The 21,917-nt window shown below is 33.5% G+C and overlaps 1 protein-coding gene across 1 annotated transcript in view; it reads left to right on the top strand.

The window, feature by feature from the left end:
* The first annotated feature begins 7,884 nt into the window (after positions 1–7,884).
* The window catches only part of LOC140448519 (carbonic anhydrase 2-like), a 35,647-nt gene continuing 21,614 nt past the window's right edge, over positions 7,885–21,917 (top strand). Inside the window, exon 1 of the mRNA XM_072541602.1 lies at positions 7,885–8,264. Within this exon, the coding sequence (XP_072397703.1) occupies positions 7,970–8,264 (295 nt within the window). The 5' untranslated portion in view covers positions 7,885–7,969. The remainder of the gene's footprint in view (positions 8,265–21,917) is intronic.

The raw sequence follows: 21,917 nt of genomic DNA, 5'->3' as shown, positions 1-21,917 counted from the left end.
AAAAAAAAAGGTTTTTTTATACATGGTATATTATCTAAGATGAAATTAGTGTCAATAATGTCGTTAATATTTTTGAATAGTTTCTGGTGGAACCGGATTTTAGATGCACTAAACGATTTATTCTATAAGGGTTGCTATAATCAGCTGCTTTTTATATAAAATGTTGACAATTTTCAACAGTAAAAGAAGTTTGTCATTTTAAAATATACTCTTTCTACTCAATCAACTTTACATAAAAGCTAATCTTCTTTTTTATAACAAAAAAATGAGTTTTGATAGTTCATGTGGTAAAATTCTAGGTCGACTATTATTACGAATAATAGTTTATGATCTTTCTGGTGTTTCTTCCGGAACAGGAAAGTTTATAGCCCGAGAACAATTCCGGTAAATATACTTTTTAATTCGGTAGTTAAAACTTAATGTTGGTGACTTTCCCGAATCGGGACGGGAGGTATCTAGCGTGATATGTGAACAGCGGCGCTGTTGTGCCAGTTGCGCCGTCGGAGTTCAAGGCGCGTCGACGCCGCCGTTTCGGTGAAAACGTTGTCGTTGGCACCGTTATCGATTGTCGCAACATCCGAATTTAAGAATCGCTACTCGGTGGTGCCATATGATAACCTACATTCACGGCGTAGGTACATACAGACTGTCTTCAAAATATAATAAATAAATAAATAAATAAGAAAATAGCATGTATATATTTATATTTATATATATATATATATATATATATATATATATATATATATATATATATATATATATTATGATAATGAAATTTGATCTAAATAATACATAAAATAGAAATAGAAGGAAATTAAAGAACTGCCAATTGTTAAAAAAATCCAATATATTGATAAAAACACCTTGAAAAATGTTATTAAAGCAAACCAAGTTAACCAAGCAAGTTAAAAGGTTATATGTCATCCATGATTTTTTCTTTATTAATCTATCTGTCTTTAAGTGTTTATCCTTTACATTTTGCACTATTTCTGTAATATGTTTTAGCTTATAATAACAAATAAAAATTTTAAATATTTTATCATGATCATCTTTGCTCTTATCCCTATATGATTAAATGATAAGTCTTGTCTGACTGTCTCTCACAAGGTCTTTTTGGGCGTTCCTTTCTTCCTGGAACCTGATATTCAGCGACTTTTCGAATTGTTGATTCTCATTTCGACGTGGAATGTGCCCTAACCATCTCAATCTATGCTCTCTCGACTCAACTTTTCCTAATATTTTCGCATATATCCCATTTTTGATTTTATCCTTTCGTGTTACTCCACTCATTCATCTTAGCATTCTCATTTCAGTCACACGCTACATTGATTTTCTTTCTTTTTAATTAGTCAGCATTTAGTACCATACATTAGAGCTGGTCATGGATTACAACACTGCCGTCTTGTAAAATATACCTTTCAGTTTCATAGGAATTTTTCTGTCGCCCAATACACCGCTCGCCACCTTCCATTTCATTCAGCTAGTTCTTATTATCCAAGGTTACCACCTTATTTGCATTTATAACTCCATATTTAAATGGACATTCTAAATTCTCGATTTTGACCTACTCAATTTGAAACCTTGTCCTTCCAGACACTGTCTCCACAGCTCCAGTCTTATTTCTAATCTCGTTTCAGTATTCCCTACTAACACCACATCGTCTGCACACATTAAACACCAAGGAATGTCTCCTTGGCACTCTTTTATCTGATCTAATACTAATAAACTTCAAAAGTCACAACATATCCCTGGATACAAAAATGAGACATTTGAGATGCTATGTTTTCTCTGTGTTGTTGTACGGGGCGGAGGCATGGACGCTTACAGACACCACTATTAAAAAACTTGAAGCATTTGAGATGTGGCTTTATAGAAGAATGCTGAGAATATCATGGACAGCAAGGATCACGAACAACGAAGTTCTAGAAAAAATGAAGAAGGAACCAGAGATTGTGTTTACGATCAAACGCATAAAATTGCAATATCTGGGACACGTTATGAGAAATCAGCACCGTTACTCCCTGCTGCAGTCTATATTGCAAGGTAAAGTCAAAGGTAAGCGAGGACCCGGTAGAAGGAGAATATCATGACTGCGGAATTTAAGAACATGGTTTAAGAAAACCTCAACGGAGCTGTTTCGAGCCGCAGCGAGCAAGGTCATGATTGCCAATATGATTTCCAACATCCGAAACGGATAGGAACCAGAAGAAGAAGAATACTAATAAAAATGGATATGGACTTAGGACCAAGCCCTGATGTAATTCTACCTTCATCATTATCATCATCATCAGTAGCTCGACAACCCTTTCTGGGTCTTGGCTTGTTCTAGGATTTTCCGCCATTCTGTTCTGTTCCTTGCTTTGTTTTTCCAGTTGGTAATCTTAAGTGTTTTCAGATCTTGCTCCACTTGTTCCATGTATCTAAGTTTGGGTCTTCCCTTTGACCTTCTTCCTACTGGTGTTTGTCTCATAATATGTTTTGGTGTTTCAGTCTCCAACATTCGTTCAACATGGCCCATCCAGCGCAGACGTCCGATCTTTATGGATGTTATGATCTCGGGTTCGTTGTATGCTGTGTACAGTTCAAAGTTATATCTTTTGCGCCATATGTCATTTTCCTTTACCCCCTTATATATGTGTCTAAGGATTTTTCGTTCAAATGTGCCTAATAGGTTTTCATCGCTTTTCGATAGTGTCCATGTCTCTGATCCATATACAAGGACCGGTTTTATCAGGGTCTTGTATATTTTGCATTTGGTGCTTCTTGTGATGTTGTTAGATCTTAGATGTTTAATTAGTCCATTATATGTTTTATTAGCGATATATATTCTTCTCTTAACTTCTTCACTGACATTGTTATCTGCGGTAACTAGTGAACCTAGGTATGTAAAATTTTTCACGCTTTCGATGTTATAGTCTCCTATTGTCAGATTCTGTAGGTTTCTTTGCCCTGTCGATTTACTGACCTTTATGTACTTGGTTTTTATTTCATTAATGTTTAGGCCACTGTTTTGGCCTAAACTGAATTCTACCTTCACATGGAATTTATCAGTCGCTCCTACGCTGGTTCTGACACTGGTTAGAAAAAGTTAAAACAGTGACTATAAATTCCTCCCTCCTATAAAGACCTTAGTCTCCCGAGCCCCCAGACACTACTACACTGATCAATATTCACTTCACTACTACCACTGGGAATAGGAGGCGGTTCATTTATACCGTCGATGGTGACGTGTCTTGGGTATAGGTTGGCGTGGAAGTTAGGGTGGGGATTGGCGCGTAGATTAGCGCGTAGATTGGCGCGTAGATTGGCGCGTAGATTGGCGCGTAGATTGGCGCGTAGATTGGCGCGTAGATTGGCGTGGGAGTTGGCGCGAACATTTCTGACAGTGGGATATTGATTCGAGGTGAGTTTAATATTAATTTTTATAATAGTATTAATCTTAGCTTTAGGTTTACTATATATATATATATATATATATATATATATATATATATATATATATATATATATATATATATATACTCAGTGACATTAGAAGTGTTACACCCAGAAGGAATCATCTCTTGAACTTAATTTTTTATCATCAACATGGTAGATTTACATCAAGAATGAAACAATAACGTTGTCAAGAATTTTTAATTTTTAATAACAAGTAATCAAAAAAAAATTAATAATGTCTTTGCCGACCCCGTAGCTGAATACACTCCTGTATACGTCTAGGCATTGACAAAATGAGATGATCAATGTCTGCCTATGGCTCCTCGTTCCAAGCAACTTGAATTTCATATATTAACTGTGCCAGAGTCTGTGGAAGATGGTACAAAGTGGACAGAAGTGGTACGATGGGGACGCGCGTTGCCTTGCTCAAAAAGGACGTCTCGACAGCCGCCGAGATAAGGCAGTAAAGTGGTTTGTAAGATGTCATCAACACAACGCGCAACTGTCATATTGCCTCAAATAAACACAGGTAGTGATGGGCTACCATAGGCAATAGCTCCCCAAACCATTACTCCAACTGTTCTGTGTACATGCCTCTCAATAGCAAACCCGATATCCCGTTGCTCTCCACGGTGGCGTCTTACCATCCTACGACCATCATGCATTCCTAAACAGAATCGTGATTCATGCTACATTACGCCATTCTGCCACCCAATGCTGCCATTCTCTGCACCAATTCAAACGTTGATGACAGTGGTTTGCATTCAACGTGGTCATTCAACTAGTCGTGGACGGAATTAAACCAGTCCAAAGGCTCGAATATGGCAGTATAGTCTACGCATACTAACAGGTCTACCTACTACTTCAAACCATTGGTCAGCAATTTGACGCGTAGTAGCAAAACGGTCTCGCAGAGCCAGTAATCTAAAGCGCCTATCTTGACGCTTTGTGGTACGCCTCGGTTGAGCAGTTAATCTTCTTTGTGTTCCTCTACCTTCGCTTGTCCATACACGACAGACACGCATAACCGTCATTGCCGTACAATTAACGCCACGGCCAAACGATTCGACAAACCCATATCTCTATACGCAATAATTCTTCCCTGTCAAAATCGCTGACATGGTGGTAATTTTACTGTCTTCTCAAGGCATTTTCTTACACTGAATACAATTAGACTGAGGAATAAAAACCAAAAACTTCTATACGAACCGGTTTTTACAAATCGGTCTCTTCACAAAAAAATTTAAAGATAAAACTTTTTTTTACAAAAAGTAGAAAAGATAAAACATTGACCACTCCAGATGATTCCAGACTCCAGTGACTTTTTAAAAAGACATGAATTTTTAAAAAGTATTGTTAGTCGAGAAAATCCGCGTAGTTCGTTAGTAGTTTTCGTAAGAAAGAACATTTGTAAAGTAGGTACGTGTGTGTACGTGTGTGCCTGACCAAAGATGCTGCTTATTCTGCAAAGATATTCTTCACTAGTCTGTGTTTAATTTTATCAACTTTTAAGCAAACACCATCGCGATATTAAATGAAGGGCTTGAAAGAAAAAGGTAACAAGCCACAAAAGTAGAAAATGGAGAAAACCTAGTTTGAAACTTTAAATCAAATCCTTAAATCAGAGTTTTTATTATAACACAACAATATTTTTTTAAATGAAGCTTTATTCTGAATATAAGCAGTTTAAAAACTAAAAAAACAAACGGAACTCTTATCTAAAACAGAAAAAATATTTTTCTTGAGCAACGTGGCTTACTCCTTTTTTACAAAAACATTGTTTTAAGTTTTTTTTTATCTAAGACGATGTTTCTATTTTACTCGTCCAAGTCAAAATTCTCCGTTTCCGGATCTTCTGCGAGGTCTGTTGACTGTTGCCGAACGACCAGCTCAACGTAAAAGACGTGATAAACTAAAGGAATATAAGGCATGAGTTCCCTTAAATTTTTTAGCTTATTTTCGTTAAGAGGTACAGATGGGGTATATTTTGGAGGAAGATCTCTTAGATTTTTTATTCGATTTCCATCAAATTAAAAAGTGTTTCACAAGCATTGTGTTGGGTTTATCCGCCTCAAATCTAAAACATCTAACTTGACTAAAACGTAAAGGTTCTTTTTCGTCTGTCGTCTGTTTTTTGTTAGTTTGCCTTTACAGCTCGTCAAAGGAAATATAATCTTTTTGTTGCATCTTGATAACTTCAAATGGATTGGTTTTTTTTGGCTTTTTTTATAACGTCACACCATTGATTGGAATGATAGATTTGTGCCGTAAATTACTTTTTCTTCTCAATTAGGGCGAAATCACGATCTGAGGGTAAGCGCGTATGCCCACTTACAAGAAAACGATGTTCGATAGCCAAAAACTGTTTTTCTCTGACTAGTTGCATATATACTGACATCAGAGCCCAGTTTTTATTTTGACCCCCAAGTTATCGGTGTAAATGATAAGCTCTTTATTGTCAGTATTTGTTAGGAACATTTCGATATATTTTAGTAGTGCACTGGCAATTTCATCACTACCCCTCTTTGCCACATTTTCGGTCCAAGTGAACATGTACCCCTGCTCTCTGCTGCAGTTATGGATGCCCAAATTGTACATTCATGCCTTTCTCAAATAAAATGCTTTTCCCACGGTCAAATTCGCCACTGACAATGGCTGTTGTAAATTAAATGAAATTACTTCCTTTTCATCTGTTAATTTGGCATGTGCAGACTCTTTTATCGAGTCCTATTGCATCGCCTCAGCCCTTCTTTGATGCAACTCTAACTTTAACTTAATTTGTTGACATTCTTCAGCATTTTCTTTATTTGATTCGAGCGGGGCATGAATCGCATGTTCGGCATGTATCCGTTTTTTGGCAGTTTAAATCCTATATTATATTGCGAGCAAAAAACTCTTCTGTAATAATTTTCTTTCACTGGGACAATGTTTGGCATTGCACCAAGGTATATAATAATCTGTATATAAAGATAATATGGACAAATCGTGACTGATGTAAGTGCGGTTGGGGTTATCTTGCCTGCTGTAATGGCTGGAATATTTGGATACTGCTTGAATATGTCGATGGGTGGACAGAATTCTCTCTTCAGATATTTTGTTTTTTCTGGTTGTATGTTTTCCTCGCTTATCAGTTTTTGGAGTAGACTTTCCTTCCTTTATTTGGCAACAGATATTATATATTCGCTTTTTTGACTGCTGGACACCATAAACTGCCAAAAATTCAGATTTTCATACTTCTTTGTCGGTGGCATTAATCTTTATATAATATTTAAATGATACACTTCTACAAGATGTTTGGCGTTTGATTTTTTTGGGTAACTTCTTTTTTTGGGAATGCATTTTATTCCAGCAAATAAGTAGTTATTTTGTTGCTGTCGAGTACCGAGATTCCAATATGCATGAAAAATTTCTTTTTCTTTCCCCATCAGGCTTGTTCTACATTTGTGTTTGCATTTACATGGTTCTCCAATAGATTTAGGTTCCATTTCAGTCCCTTGGTATGTTTGGTACCCATGGCCTAGATTTCTTTTAGTTTTCTCCCGGTCCCTTTTCTTAGAATGAACTTTTCTCCAGCGTAAGGGCGTTGAATTTTCTGGAAAACTTAGATAACCTCTAGAAATATCTTGTTTCTGATCCGAGGGATCGTTGGACTCATTTTCGTCCTGAAAAAAAAAGATGTATAATTTTTTGCAATAAGGTAATAAGCCACACACATTTTTCGTAGAAATTCTGCTAGGCATATGAACAAAAATACTGCAGCCAGAGATATAACGCAGTACCTACACATTGTAGTTACACAACATTACTGCGTTATGTAGACGTATTGTACGTTAAGGCAACAATACATATTTCAATACATAGGTAAAATATGAAATTTTCTATTAAGCTTAAAAATAACAAAATATTTTGCTAAAAAAGGGAATAAGCCGCATAGAAATAAACTCACCAATATATGTGTAACTCCTTTTGTTGAACAGTCACTTTCAGTAACACTGTAATCTTTATCATTCAGATCGTCATCTGAATCAAAATCAGAGAATTTACTTCCACTACTACTCTCAAAATCAACTTTTCTTTTAGATTGGCGTAATTTATAGTCATCCATCTTGAAAATCGCCTCTGGCATGTTCCTTTTCTAATCAAAAAGTTCTGAATTTTGGCAATTGTTAAGAAAGAAATTCGCGTATAGAGGCGCCATCTCTTTATCAATATCTGAAATAATTGATCAGCAGTTTCGTTGCACACTGACAGGTATCTTTTAGAGGAAATCTAATTTTTTAGATTTATGTGGCTTGTTACCTTTTTCCCCCAAGCCCTTCAAATGTAGTACTCAAATAAATCTAAATAAAATGAAACAACAGACTTTTTTAATTTACTTATATTTTGATACCTACACCGACAATTTAGCGATTAAAGTGACAAGTGTTAGATATTTTAGATATGACAAAACTTATAAATGTGTCATGTCATGTAAATGCACAATTATTTATATTAAAAAACTGTCATATCATTAAATTCAATACATATTATGAGCAAAATTAACGATAGTAATGATAAATCTGAAAGTACTTTAACCGACGGAGAACACGAACTAGAAATCGAAGAAAATTTTAGAGAAAGTGATACAGAAAGTCAAAATGGCTCTTCTTCTGTGTACAAAAAACTGATGTGGATTAGAGACTTACCAATGACCGAAGGATGTTTTGAATCTCCTATAGATATTAACCTAAAGAATGCTAAAGAGATGAATTTACCATCGTTAATCTGGATGAATTTCGAAACCCCTCCAAAAAAAACTAAAATTACTAATACGGGACATACCAGTAAGTAGATATTATAAATTATAAAAAAATCATCTTGTGTTATCTTTGATATATTTTTGCTTGCCCTTAGGTTACTTTAATGTCCTTGCATTGCTTTTTTCTTTAAAAACATTCTTGTAACCTTAAAACTATTTCTCCTTTGTATCTTTTCCTAAATTCTACTACTAACTAGCCTCTTTATATATTTGTGCTTTATATATACCAACGTACTTTATATATAAAATCCTCTAGTTTCTCTTCCGACATCATATAATTCTTAAAGCGTGGACAGGCGATAAAGTCAGGTCTGCTTTTGCCTTGATAAGAGAGTGCATGTAAAACTCGAGGAGCACGAATAGCTAGGCCTGCTTTCTGTCGTTTTATTGCTTTTTTGTTTCAATATACAGGGTGTTTCAAAAAAGTATGTCATAAATTAAATCACGCATTCCGGGGACAAAAATAAATTGATTGAATCCAACTTACCTTAGTACAAAAAAGTACACAAAAAAAGTTACAGCCCTTTGAAGTTACAAAATAAAAATTGTTTTTTTGTATTATATCCTAAACTACATGACATTTTGTAATAAAAATGGACTCGTTACTTTTTTGTTCTAAAAGCATTTTTTATACAAAAGAAACAACAAAATCTAAGAGCACAGAAAAATTTTAAGGGGGGTGTGCAGCCCTAAATCCCCCCAAACTTTTGAGTACGTTCAAATCAAATAAATTTTGTGGCATCATTAGTTTAAACCATTGTTTTCAAAATTTTTTTGCCTCTTGATACTTTTTTCAAAAAACAGGTTTTTATTGAGTTACGGCCCTTGTCATTAACCATGAAAAAATTACGAGCAACTAAATAAATGGCTTAAATGAATTAACAAGTACAAAAAATATCTATAACCTCTATAAATATAATATTACAATAAATGTTTAAAATGACCCCCATTTTCTTCAAAACACATTCGGGATCGTTTTAATAAGGAAAACCGAATGCGCTGAAAAATCATATTTTTCTGACGAAATTGATTTGCAACTTCAATTATTCTAACCCTCAATTGTTGTTCGTCCTCTATTGTTACAGAATACACTTTCTCTTTCATAAACCCCCAAAAGCAAAAGTCCATGTGGTTAAGACCTGGACTTCTGGGTGGACAAGAAATAGGTGCGTCACGACTCCTTCCAATCCACCGACCAGGATACTGCGTTCAAACGTATTCCCAGATTTCATTACTGTAATGCGGTGGAGCGCCATCTTGTAGAAACCACATAATTTGCCTTATTGCAATATTCACTTCTTCCAAATACTCTTGTAAATCGTTTGCCAAGAACTGCAAATAATTATCACCATTTAAATCATCAACTTTGAAAGTTCTTTGGTGATGAGTCGTTTTTTTGATGAGTCGTTTTTTTGGCGTGAGGATTTTTGTAGGCCCAAATGTGCTCGTTATGATGGTTTGTTATTCTATGTCTACTGTAGGTAGCCTAGTCGGTAAACAAAATATTTCTAATAAAGTTACCATTTCGAGTGTTTACCAGTAACAACCAATCGCAAAATCAAATCCTTTTAGGATAATCTTCAACCAATAACTCTTGAACCGTTGTTAAGTGATAGGGTTTAAGCAGCTGATTCTTCAAACGCTTCCAAACCCTTACGTGAGGAACATTTAGTTGAGCAGCTATTACCCTTGTACTTGTTCCAGGGACTTCTTCAATGATTTCTAAAATGTCTTCATCAGTTGCATCCATTATTGGACGACCACTATTGCTAGCAACTTGCGGTTGGAATGTAGCGACGATCAATGGTCAGAAATAATCGTCTATCGGGTGTATTTCGATTGGGGTATTTTACTGCATAACGCCTTGCGGCTGCAAGGCATTCACCTACGATATTCCCGGTAGTTTATTGAAATCATAATTTAATCTGATCCAACTTACCCAAAGTTAAATGCACATCTGCATCATTTCCTGAAATGTGTAGGCCATTGTAATATCAAAATTTTTAATATTAATCTTATTCACACAATAAATGATAGCTTCAAATTATTGTCTATTATTGATGGAACTGTTTGTAATTATTGTATCCGTAGAAACTAATTGTAATTTTATGGCCAACTAGGAAAAAACTAGTTTTTTGAAAAAGTGATAAGAGGCAAAAAAGTTTTAAAAATAATGTGTTAAACTAATAATGCCACAAAATTCATTTGATTTAAACGTACTCAAAAGTTTGGGGGGCTTTAGGGCTGCACACCCCCGTTAAAATTTTTCTGTGCTCTTAGATTTTGTTGTTTCTTTTATATGAAAAATGCTTTCAGAACAAGAAAGTAACGTGTCCATTTTTATTACAAAATGTTAAGTAGTTTAGGAGATAATGCAAAAAAACAATTTTTATTTTGTAATTTCAAAGGGCTCTAACTTTTTTTGTGTACACTTTCGTTCTAAGGTAAGTTGGATTAAATCAATTTATTTTTGTCCCCTGAATGCGTGATTTAATTTATGACATACCTTTTTGAAACCCTGTATAGTCAACCTTTTTTATACTACTCTCCAGAATGTTGATCCACAGTTTTAGTTGTTTCATCTACTTAAATTGTCGTCTGCTTGAGACTATTTCTACTCACTATCTGTACGTTGAATTGTATCGTTAACTAATCTCTTCATATTATTGTTCCTTACTACGTTGATTAATCATGGTAAATAGCTTGACTTTTTTAACCCCAGAACACTAACCTTAATTTACACTCCCCTAGACACTAACCATTCTTAATATTTACGATTTTTTTCAATTTCAAAAAAGTAAAACAATTAAGATGAAATTTTAATTAATTTTTTAAATGAACACATTTACTTATATGAAACATTTACTTATATGTCTAAAATATGCAAAAAAATTCAAAAGTCATTTACCTAGGTCACAAGTAACGCAACAAAGATCACGGTATTCTGCGTAAAATGCTCGTTTGCAGTGATTGCAATGAAGTGACGAAATTCTGGTTTTTTTTTGGAGGAACAGATGTAGTATGTAGTATGTTTGTTAGAAAGTTGATTGAGATCAGCAACTTCCACAGAAATTTGAATTAAATCGCTAATCAGAAGCTTCACCGAGCGTTGCAAAATCGGCATCACAAAACGCTTTTCAAGCATTCCATAATGTTGTGAGTTGTTGATTTTGATTTAACATAAAAGCCTTTCTCGTTATTGGTTTCTGCTTATTTCTTGATAAATTATGATTATATATAATCCAAGAGTTCATACACGCTATGTTGATCATAGCATAAAACATACAAAGCAGCCATCTTGGAGCTTTTCGGGATCAACTTCGGCGGCCACACATTTGGTCGAAAGTGTCTAAACCTCCCTTTGTTTGGTTATAGTGCAATATTACTTCTGGTTTTTTAGTAGTTGGACAAACAGCTAAACCTTCGTGAATTGTAGATGAAACTGGAGCAGTTATGTTCTTTCTGGATTTATACGACACTAACTTCTTCTCTCGGTCAAAGCAAAATCTTGAATTTCCGATTTCTCTGTTTTTTAGATTAATAATTATAGGGGGTATCTCTCGTTTATTTTGCCGCAAAGTACCAATAATTGTAAGGTTGTAAGGAGGCTTTAAAAGAGTACCCACAAGGTTCACTGAAGTGAACCAATTGTCCATTGTGACATTTCGGTAACTTCCGTAAATAGTTTCAGTCAACTTTTTAACATAGTATTCTTTTAGAGATTCTCCATTTGTGTGCGTATGTTTGCCGAGGTAAGGGTTTGCGGTCAACATGTACTTGGTACCCACGTCGCAAGTCACCACAATTTTAATTCCGTACTTGGCCGGCTTATTCGGGATATACATCATAAAAGGGCACCGGCCCCTAAAAGCTAATAACTGCTCGTCAATAGTTACATAGCTACCTGGTCGATAGAACTCTTTACAATTAAAAATAAATTCCTTCCATATTTCCCGGATAGGGACAAACCTATCTATATTTTTTCTTTCAGTTTTTGTGGTTGGTTTTATCATCAAACCTAAGATTAGGTAGAAGAAAATCAAATCTTTCGCAGCTCATTGTTGCTCTACAAACGGAACCAGACATTTAGGAATCAAACATCTCTCTACTATGGAGATGGTTATCTTTTTCTGCTCCAGAAAATATTAGTAGTCCAACAAGAGCATTTAATCCCTCCCTTGTTACGAGAGAACTAGTATGCTTAAAAACTTTTAAATTGTTAGACTTTATGCTGATTTGAATACGAATGGTTAGTGTTCTAGTGTTAGAATTATTTTTTGTCTATTCTTCTTCTTCTTCGCGTGCCATATCAGAATTATCCGACGTTGGCGATCACCATTGCGAAGGCTTCTCGATCTTCTGCAATATGAAATAATTGTCAGATAAGACATTTTTCGTTGTTTAACAGTCTTTAGCAGTTCTCTATCTTTGTTGACGCTCCTTAGTACTTCATCATTAGTTTTCCTTGCTGTCCAAGGTATCTTCAGCATTCATCTATAAAACCACATTTCCAATTCTTCAATTTTGTTCATGATCGATACTTTAAGCGTCCAAACTTCTGCACTATACAAAAGTGCGGACCAAACATATCACTTAACCATTTTTTGTCTTAGTTCTATACTGAGATGATTATTGCAAAGAAATGACTTCATTTTCATAAAAGTAGTTTTAGTCATTGCTATTCTATGTTTTATTTCTCTGTCTGAATCTAGTTAGTCCATTATCATAGTTCCCAAATATGTCATTTTGTGAACTTTCTCAACTTGGACTCCGTTTAATTGAAGCTTTGCATCAGGATGTAGGTCACGACTAAACATTAAAAATTTAGTTTTGTTTGAGTTTGTTTTAATGCCGATTTCCTCTCCTACCTCGTGAATACGATCAAGCAGAATTTGGAGACCTTCAATATTATCTGACAGAATTACTGTATCGTCTACATATCTAATCACTAGACTTAGGCAAATATGCAAATAAAAAACCATGAAATATGCGCATAAATATGCAGTATTTTATGCAAAAATATGCAGTATTTTATGCAAAATATGCATATTTATCTAGAAAATATGCATGTAATAAAAAAGATTTACCATATTTTTTACAAAAATACTTACAATATTATAAATACATAACATATACAATTATTTTAACATATAAATAATATTTTGAATTGTGGTAACAATAGATTATCAAATGATGTTCAAAATTTTCTAATAAAAACTTATGACTTCTATCTGAATACATATATTTGTAAATAGAAAAACTTCTTTCGACATCAACTGGGGCATTTTTCAAATTTACTATAATAGATGGTTCTAAATTATGTGGTTCTGAAAATATCACAGCTAGTTTTCTGGACAAAACTATAATTTGATTTTATGAATGACAGTTACTGTTGGAGGATGTTATTTTAGAAGGCTTGCTTAGCTTCCAATAAATGGTTGGCAACTATCATCCGTTAAAAGGTTAATTATTGTTTTTAAATCAACAAAATGATCAGCATAGAAATTAGCTGCTTCCAACCATGTTTCCCAACGTGTTAAAATGGGTTGCGGTGGCAGCGGAACAGCAGGAAGCATATCTCTGTAACATTGTATTCTTACAGGTGATTTCAGGAATACCTTTTTGACGCTCGCTATTAAACTGTTAACTAGTGGAAATTTTTTTCTTACTTCCTCCGCAACTCTGTTTATTCCATGCGCTAAACAAGTTTTAATAAAATATTTTTTAAATTTTGTCCTGCTTTCACCATATATGGTGCTGCATCAGATAAAATAAGCAATAATTTATCATTAGGCACAGCAGCAAGAAGAAAAAAGTTTGTTAATGCTTCTTGTAGGAACCGTGATATTGTTAGAGCGTTGGTTTTTTCCACTTGCTTACAGGAAATAAAATACGATTTTGGAAAGGTTTTATGGCTAAGTACACCAATCAATAAGTGCACAATGTATTTTCCTGACGAGTCAGAGGTCTCGTTCACACATATGTAAAAGTAATTATTACCTATTTCGGCTTTTATGTTGTGGATAACTAAGGAGTATAACAAATTGACATTATTTCTCTTTAGAGTTCGTTCACTGGGAATGTTTTGTTTGCAATATTTTTTTAAAAAACAACTAAAGTTTTCATTAGATAATTTTTAAAACGGTATATTAGAAAATACTAATGCACAACACAAATCTTCGTTAAAAGTTTCTTGTGGGTAGTTGTTCTTGTTCATTGTGTGTAGTAATCTTGAAAATGTCAAGAAATGACTGTGCAAGAAGGAAGAACCCCCAAATATTTACAAGAGGCTCTTGGTCTTTTCTGTTTACATTTAAAGAAAAAATACTGTGAGCATAAATTAAAAGCACTTAATTAAGTCCAGTGTATGATATGTTTTTGTTTTTAGCAAAATTAAAGCAAACTATGCTATTGTTAGAAAAAAAAATGTTAGCGATCTTTCAGTTTACTATTAAATGATTTGAATTTTAAATAGGTATCTATCCTATTTTTTATCGCAAGGAGCTTCAAAAATGCTTGAAAAAAGAAAAAATACATCGATTTATTGCGAACTAGCCTTGTGTCGGTACTTTTCTTAAAAATAATCTCCAATTTTAAAATCTTTGTTTGTACCACCGTGTAAATTTTTAAAATAAACTAAAAAATAATACGTATGTACTTACGGTTTTACCACAACAGGAGCAATAAACTTTATCCATATCCATAGGTAGCTCTTTGTAAGGTTTTATCCAAGTTGAAACATTGCTTATTTTCGTCATTTTCAAAGCACAATAATTATTCACAATTAGAAATACACGTTGTTTACGCCTCCAATTTTACAACAAAAGTGAAACCAAGTGAAACTGACGATCAAAATAAAAATTTTTACCTAGAGACATAAACTGGCAAACACAAACCCTTAATTCCAGCACAAAACGTGACAAAACTATAAGCCGCTGTCTTTTATTAGTTACTATACCAAGAATTTGAATACCAAGTGATTATAAAACAAAATTAAATATTGGCATTTTCACACTATCTGTAAGTTTGAATATAAAGATATATAGTTAACACCAAATTTTCAAATTATATTCACTTTATGCTCACTTTTATAAAAATATGCAAAATTTAACCTTTTTGCATTTTTTATGCATTATATGCAAAATATGCAATTTGCATATTTGCCTAAGTCTACTAATCACATTAAGTAGTTTTCCGTTGATTTTTATTCCATATGGTTGTCTCTCAAGTGTCTTTTTAAATAACTGCTCCCAGTAAACATTGAACAATGTTGGCGACAAAATGCAACCTTGTCTGACTCCTCGTTGTATGGAGATTTCATCGGTGTAGTTATCTCCAATTTTTACGATAGCAGTTTGATTCCAGTACAAATTTTTAATGACACGAATATCCTTGTCATCTATTCCGATATTTTTCAGTATTTGCATTAATTTTACATGCGTACTTTATCGAATGCTTTTTCGAAGTCCACGAAACATGCAAATACATCTTTCCTTAGGTCACGGCATTTTTGTAATAAGATGTTAAGCGCAAAAAGTGCCTTCCTGGTTCCCATAGCATTTCTAAAACCAAATTGGATATCTTCGAGATCTTCTTCGCATTTGCGTCTAATTCTGTTGTGAAGTATTCTTAGGAAAATTTTAAGTGTGGCTCATTAGGCTAATTAATCGATATTCTGAGCATTTTCTCGCATTTTGTTTTTTGGGTAGGTATTGCGACAAAGATGGATTTGAGCCAATCTGTGGGAATCACTTCGGTGTTATATATTGAATTACTTCTACTAGTCTTACTACAACTTTTTTGTTATCATCCTCTATTAGTTTTAGTAATTCAGTTGGTGTATCATCTGGACCACAAGCTTTTCTAATTTTAGCATTATTTATAGCGTGTTCTACCTCGCATTTCATAATTTCTGGGCCGTCAGTACAGTTTTAGTAGAATTCGGCAATATTATTCCTGTCATCTTCAAACAACTCTGATAGATACACCTGCCATTCTTTTCTTATTTCTTTCTCATTTACAATAATTTTGTTATCACTGTTATTACTAACAAGTATAGAGGGAACTCGTTTTTTAAATATGTTACTCATTTCTCTTAGTTTTTTGTGCACATTAAATAAGTCGTGTTTAGATATTATATCCTCCATTTCGTCGCATCTTTCTCTCATCCATTTTTGTTTGGCTAATTTGATCTCTTTTTTTATTCTTCTCTGCAGGTGTCTATATTCTGTTTCATTAGATTTTATCAGTCAACGTTGTTCCATTAATTTGAAGATGTCTTCTATCATCCATTTATTTTTCTTGATTAAGTTTTTTCTATAATCATTGTTTGTGGAGATTTCGTTAACTTGGTTTTTAAATTCACTCCATAGTTCTAGTTGTTATTCAATGTTTTTTATTCTGTTGTTAAATTCTTTTTTAATGTTATGTTTTATGTTTATATCGTCAACGTTAAGTAAATTGGTTTTTGGTTCTTGTCACTGAATTCGTTTTAACCTTAGTTTAATATCTGCTACAAGTGGTTGATGATCAGATCCAATATCTGTCCCAGGAAATGTAGTAAAATATAATATATTTGATTTCTTGAGGATTCAGGATTATTGCCATCATCAAATGGGGCTTTCCAATTGTATAGCCATCGCTTGGATAGTTTATACCAGGTGTTTGCAATTATCATATCGTTTTCTTTACAAAATTCATACAATCCCTGTCCTCAATCGTTAGGTTATCCTAGATCATAAAGACCTACAGTCTGACCTCGTCGACCTTCCCCAATTTTTGCATTAAAGTCGCCTATAATATAAAATTTCTATATAAAATTTATTTTTATACAAATATTCTTATACAAATATATTTTTAATCGACTATACTTCATGTTACAGCAACATAAGTGAAGATACCCCACATTATTGAGTTATACCTCTTCCTTTCTGCAAAAACTGTAAACAGTTTCTAAAGTTTTATTTTTTTCCAAAGTTTAGTTAGGGTTAGAAACAGTCTGTTATCGAGTACTAAGAATACATATTTTATACTCTATTTTCTACTAGTACATATATATTTAGATTTTCTTATTATTAAGTAGGTATTATTATTTTCTAAAGACTATTTGATCATGTTGATTTTCATTTAGTGTATAATTTTTGTAATAAAACATTTTATTCGGAGCTTATATGTAGTGGTGTGAAATTTCTGACATTTCGTTTGCAACTACGGTAGATATTATGTAAGACTATGCAGCAGCGCACGTAGAGGAAACACCTATCCTCCTCGAGTATCTAGTCCAGAGAAATGAGATTTTTCTCGTGGCACTGACCGGTCAGTCATTTTCTACTTATATATCGGCACATGGGTCGTTATCGCTCTCAAACGTTGGATTTATGTCTTCCTCATAACTAGACTCGTAATTTTTTTCTTACAAAATCTCTTACCAGTTTGTTCTTTTTTTTTTTCTTTACTTCGGTTTTTCTTCTTTGCGGCTAACTCTTCTAATTCATGTTTTTCAGGTGTATCGGTTAACACCTAGTCTTACCCCTTCTGCTTCGAGACTTTGTTTTTCTTAGCGGAGCCTTTGGGTAGGGTCGAACGACTTCTGGTTACAATAGAGTATCTCTTTTAGTACATTATTTTGCACCTGTAGATGTATATGACACTCAAGATTCCGTGATAGCTAGATTACCTTTCATTTGCTGTTGACCGTTGAGCGGATTAGATGGGCCAAGTAAAGCTACATTTACTTGAGAATTAGTTGTGTTTGACACCATGTTTGGCTCATCTGAAACAGTTTCCTCATCCAGCATAGGTCTATAAGTGACAAAAGAGCTTAAAAACTCGCGTTCTTCAAAAATATCATTAAATGGCCATATTTGGGTCACTTTAAAACAAGTTTGTATATTAAAATGTGTAAACGTCATAGAAGAAGCAGTAACAAAACACTTCATAACGTTATAAATAGTGAGTGGCATTCCTGGATGATGCAAAAGCCAATCATTGCAAGCTTGTATGAGGAGGGAATGTAAACCTGACTACGCCGTTTTCTTTAGCCAAATTTTTAATTTTAATAGACAAGTGACTCTTGTGATTGTCCATGATTAGGAGCACTTTGTTTTTCACATTGGATCAGACATGTTTTATGAAATGGTTTTAAAAACCTTCAAACTTTTCAGCATTGGACCACCCATTGGGAGTAACAAGACCCAATGTTTCTTGGAGTGCGCCGTTAATCATATGGGGCTTAAAATTGCACTCTTGGAAATATCATACAAGGAGGCACCTAATTTCCTAGTTCATTGATACAAGCAATAATAGTGAAGGCTGATGTCACATTGCTCACTTGTGTGCCTCTTTTGGGGGTAAACGTATGTACAGTAGATAACCCAGACCGGTATACATTGTATATATTTTCAGAAGTAAAATTATGTTGAAGCAGTAAGTCTCTGTATAATTGAAAAAACTGGTAAAAAAAGTAAAGTTCGTGTAACCTTCTGGCTAAGGTCTTTAACTAACTTTAAGAAAAAACTGATTAGAAGCTCGAAGAAACCTTTGCCTGGTTAATAGCTGTAGCACGGGCCAAGCTTGTGGCTTCTGGTTTTCGCAGGCTTAGATTTTGATGTCGTTTGATAAAACAGTAATAAAATATCTTGCCAGCAGCTTTATTTATGTCGCAAGAACTTTTGTAAGCTTTTTTTTTAAATATCTGCATATTTGTATGCTAACTTCAGACAGTACTCTTTGCAAATGCCATAGTGAAATTTGGATGCTTTTAGACAATATTGAACTAATTAGTCTTCTTCCTCATAAGTAAACACCCTTTTCACAATCTTTATTGAAACTCTACTTTGATATTCTACCACAACTACCCGTATTCTATAAATATATTGATAATTCATTAAAAACACAACAACAACAGACATCAATGTATTGAACAAACAAATAGTCAACACCATGCAACAAGCTCAAACTAAATATTGTCTAACAAACAAAATGGATGAAAAACTAAGTCAACATTGTCACGGTTATTTTGCGTATTACTATAGGGGGTTAAAAATTTGGGACAGAAATTGCTGGGTTTAGGATAGGGTAAGCAAAGCAAACCGAAAAGTTTACGAACAGCTGCTCTTGGTTTGTTTGGAGAGCTGGGTCGTGAGAAAATGAATGAAACAAGGGGACTGGAATGAAGTAACTACAAAAAGTGAATCAAAAGGGGGTACTTACATGGATCTCCTGGACGAAACAACACAAGAAGGTTCCTAAGCTACCTAAAATGGACGCCGCTTACAAGAATCTTCCTGCTGGATGAAAAGAGACTTTTCTTTCCTAAAAAATGCAAAAAGGGGTTAGAATATTGTTAAAGGAAATAATACTCTTGGTTTAGGGAAAAAATTACATATTTATTGTTCTCGCCATAAAAAGTTACAAATATAAATAATAATAACAACAAAATACAACTTACAATGACTTACAATGGTGCTATCGATTTACAACTCTAGACGTTGCAGACACTATAAGAATTTAAATTATTGTTGGGCGACATTTCATAGCGGAAATGAATACAAATATACAAATATACAAATACAAATATACAAATGAAAAATATCTTTTAAACGGAACTATGCATAGAGGTTACCCTTTTTTTAAAAACAAAGCTAAACAAATTCTAAATTGATTGTTAGGTATGTACCAAATGTCAAGAAAATAATGTTAAATGTCATATGTCAATACTAAATTTTAAAACTTAATAGAATAATTAATATAACAGTTAGCTACTCCCTAATATTTATAATTTAACTTATTACAATTTTCTAACTTGTCATAAAAGCAATTATTGATGGAAAATGTCTATTTTTACTTTAAAAAAATTTAATAAAAAAAAGGGCCTGATTTTCACTGAATGTTATATCTCCTTTAAAAGTTCTGGGGTTAAAACTGTACTTAACTCACTTCAAAACAAACAAATGCGTCTCACAAGCTGCAAAAATAGTCTGGAATGGCCGGGGACAACAAAATAAGAATGGAAGCTGGGCATGGGATTATCTTGACGCAATCTTCGAAACTTGGCTTGGAACACCGTCTTACAAACACCTCAGGTGAGACACAGCACGAACCAAAACAGTGATTACTCAGACAAAAACTGACACATTACATTTGAGTATAATTAACATTTTTACAAACTAATTTGCCAGTTCCTTCAGGCCACCCACGCCGCGTCTTCTCTCAAAAACTTTCCCCAACCTTAACTTGAACTCCACATTTAACTGCTACAATACTCTATATTTCCATGACAAAAACGAAAAACGGAAAGCCATTACGAATTTTAAAAAAATCCGGACTCGAAACAATGAAGTAACCACTTCGGTGATCTATTGCAGAGTGACATCATTCGCCCAACTCGATAAAAACCAAATGTAAACGAAAAAATTTCTGTTTATTTGACGCGCAAAATATCCTAAAGCGGGTCTCGATCCAAAGAATACCGAAGAAATATGCATCTGTGATATATAAATAAACTTTAAAATGTGTTTATTATCAACTCCAGCGATTCAAAAGGATTAAAAATACTTTTTCGATGTTTTAACATATACAATAGGAAATAGAAATACATTGAAAATATTCTTCGGTGTTTTAATACATACAGGGTGATTTTTAATACATACGAAAGAAAATACAAATGCTACAACTTACGAAAATCCTTGTAAACCAAAGGCTACAGATAAAAGAAATAACCAGTGTAAGCAAAGGAGCGCTAAATAAAATAAATAATACAATCACAAAGGCAGTAAGAAAAGACATAAAAAAATGCAAAGAGAAAAAACTCTATAAACAATGGAGCACAATAAGGACATGAAAGTTTTAAGGAGCCTGCAAAAGGGAAAAATAGAAATTAACAAACTAAAAAACAGAGCTGGAAAATAAACTACAAACAGAAAATGAGATGAAAAATATTAACAACAGTCGAAGAGTTCTACATAGGACTACATAGATCACAATTTCGAAAAATTTGATGAATTTTATTGATATAAGTTTCAATATAAAGCTTAGATTTTCATTCAAAATTTGTGCAAATTTTACTTCTTCATGTTTATAAACAATGAAGACATGATGTTTAAAAAAATAGATTTTTAAAAAAATAGTCGGTAACTTCGTTCCTATTGGTCATAGGTTTTTTGTTAAATGTGAGTTTTTTTACCAGCTATCCAATGGTTGGACGTACAAGTCTGTAGCTTTAAAAATATAGAAGTTATTACCAATATAGAAGTAACCATAAATTATTGTTTAAAAAAAAACGCAAGGTAAAAATACGAGTACCTTTTCATCTATTCGTCATCTAGTAACCCCCACCTATGTCTTAAAAACTTCAGATATCTCCGAAAAATTTTGCCATGAAATCGATGATTTTTGCATAACCAGACTGAGCTACAAGGTACATGAATCTCCCCTACTTGGTTAAATAAACAATTCACAAATTAACTAAACAAATTAAAAAAAACTTTTATTTTCGGTATAAAGTTATTATTAATTTTCAAAAAATCGATTTTTGAAGCTATTTTTGCAATAATTAAGCAACAAAATAGCAAAATAACTTTACAAACCCTCATTTTAAAGTTTTTATACTTTTTAGTAAATATGTGTCACTCTTTCATATAATTTACCGGTCTTTACCTCTAATATTTAAAGTAAAAGC

Source organism: Diabrotica undecimpunctata, chromosome 8 (genome assembly GCF_040954645.1).
Source record: "Diabrotica undecimpunctata isolate CICGRU chromosome 8, icDiaUnde3, whole genome shotgun sequence".
NCBI classification, from domain to species: Eukaryota; Metazoa; Arthropoda; class Insecta; order Coleoptera; family Chrysomelidae; genus Diabrotica; species Diabrotica undecimpunctata.
This window is presented reverse-complemented; position numbering and strand designations above follow the sequence as displayed.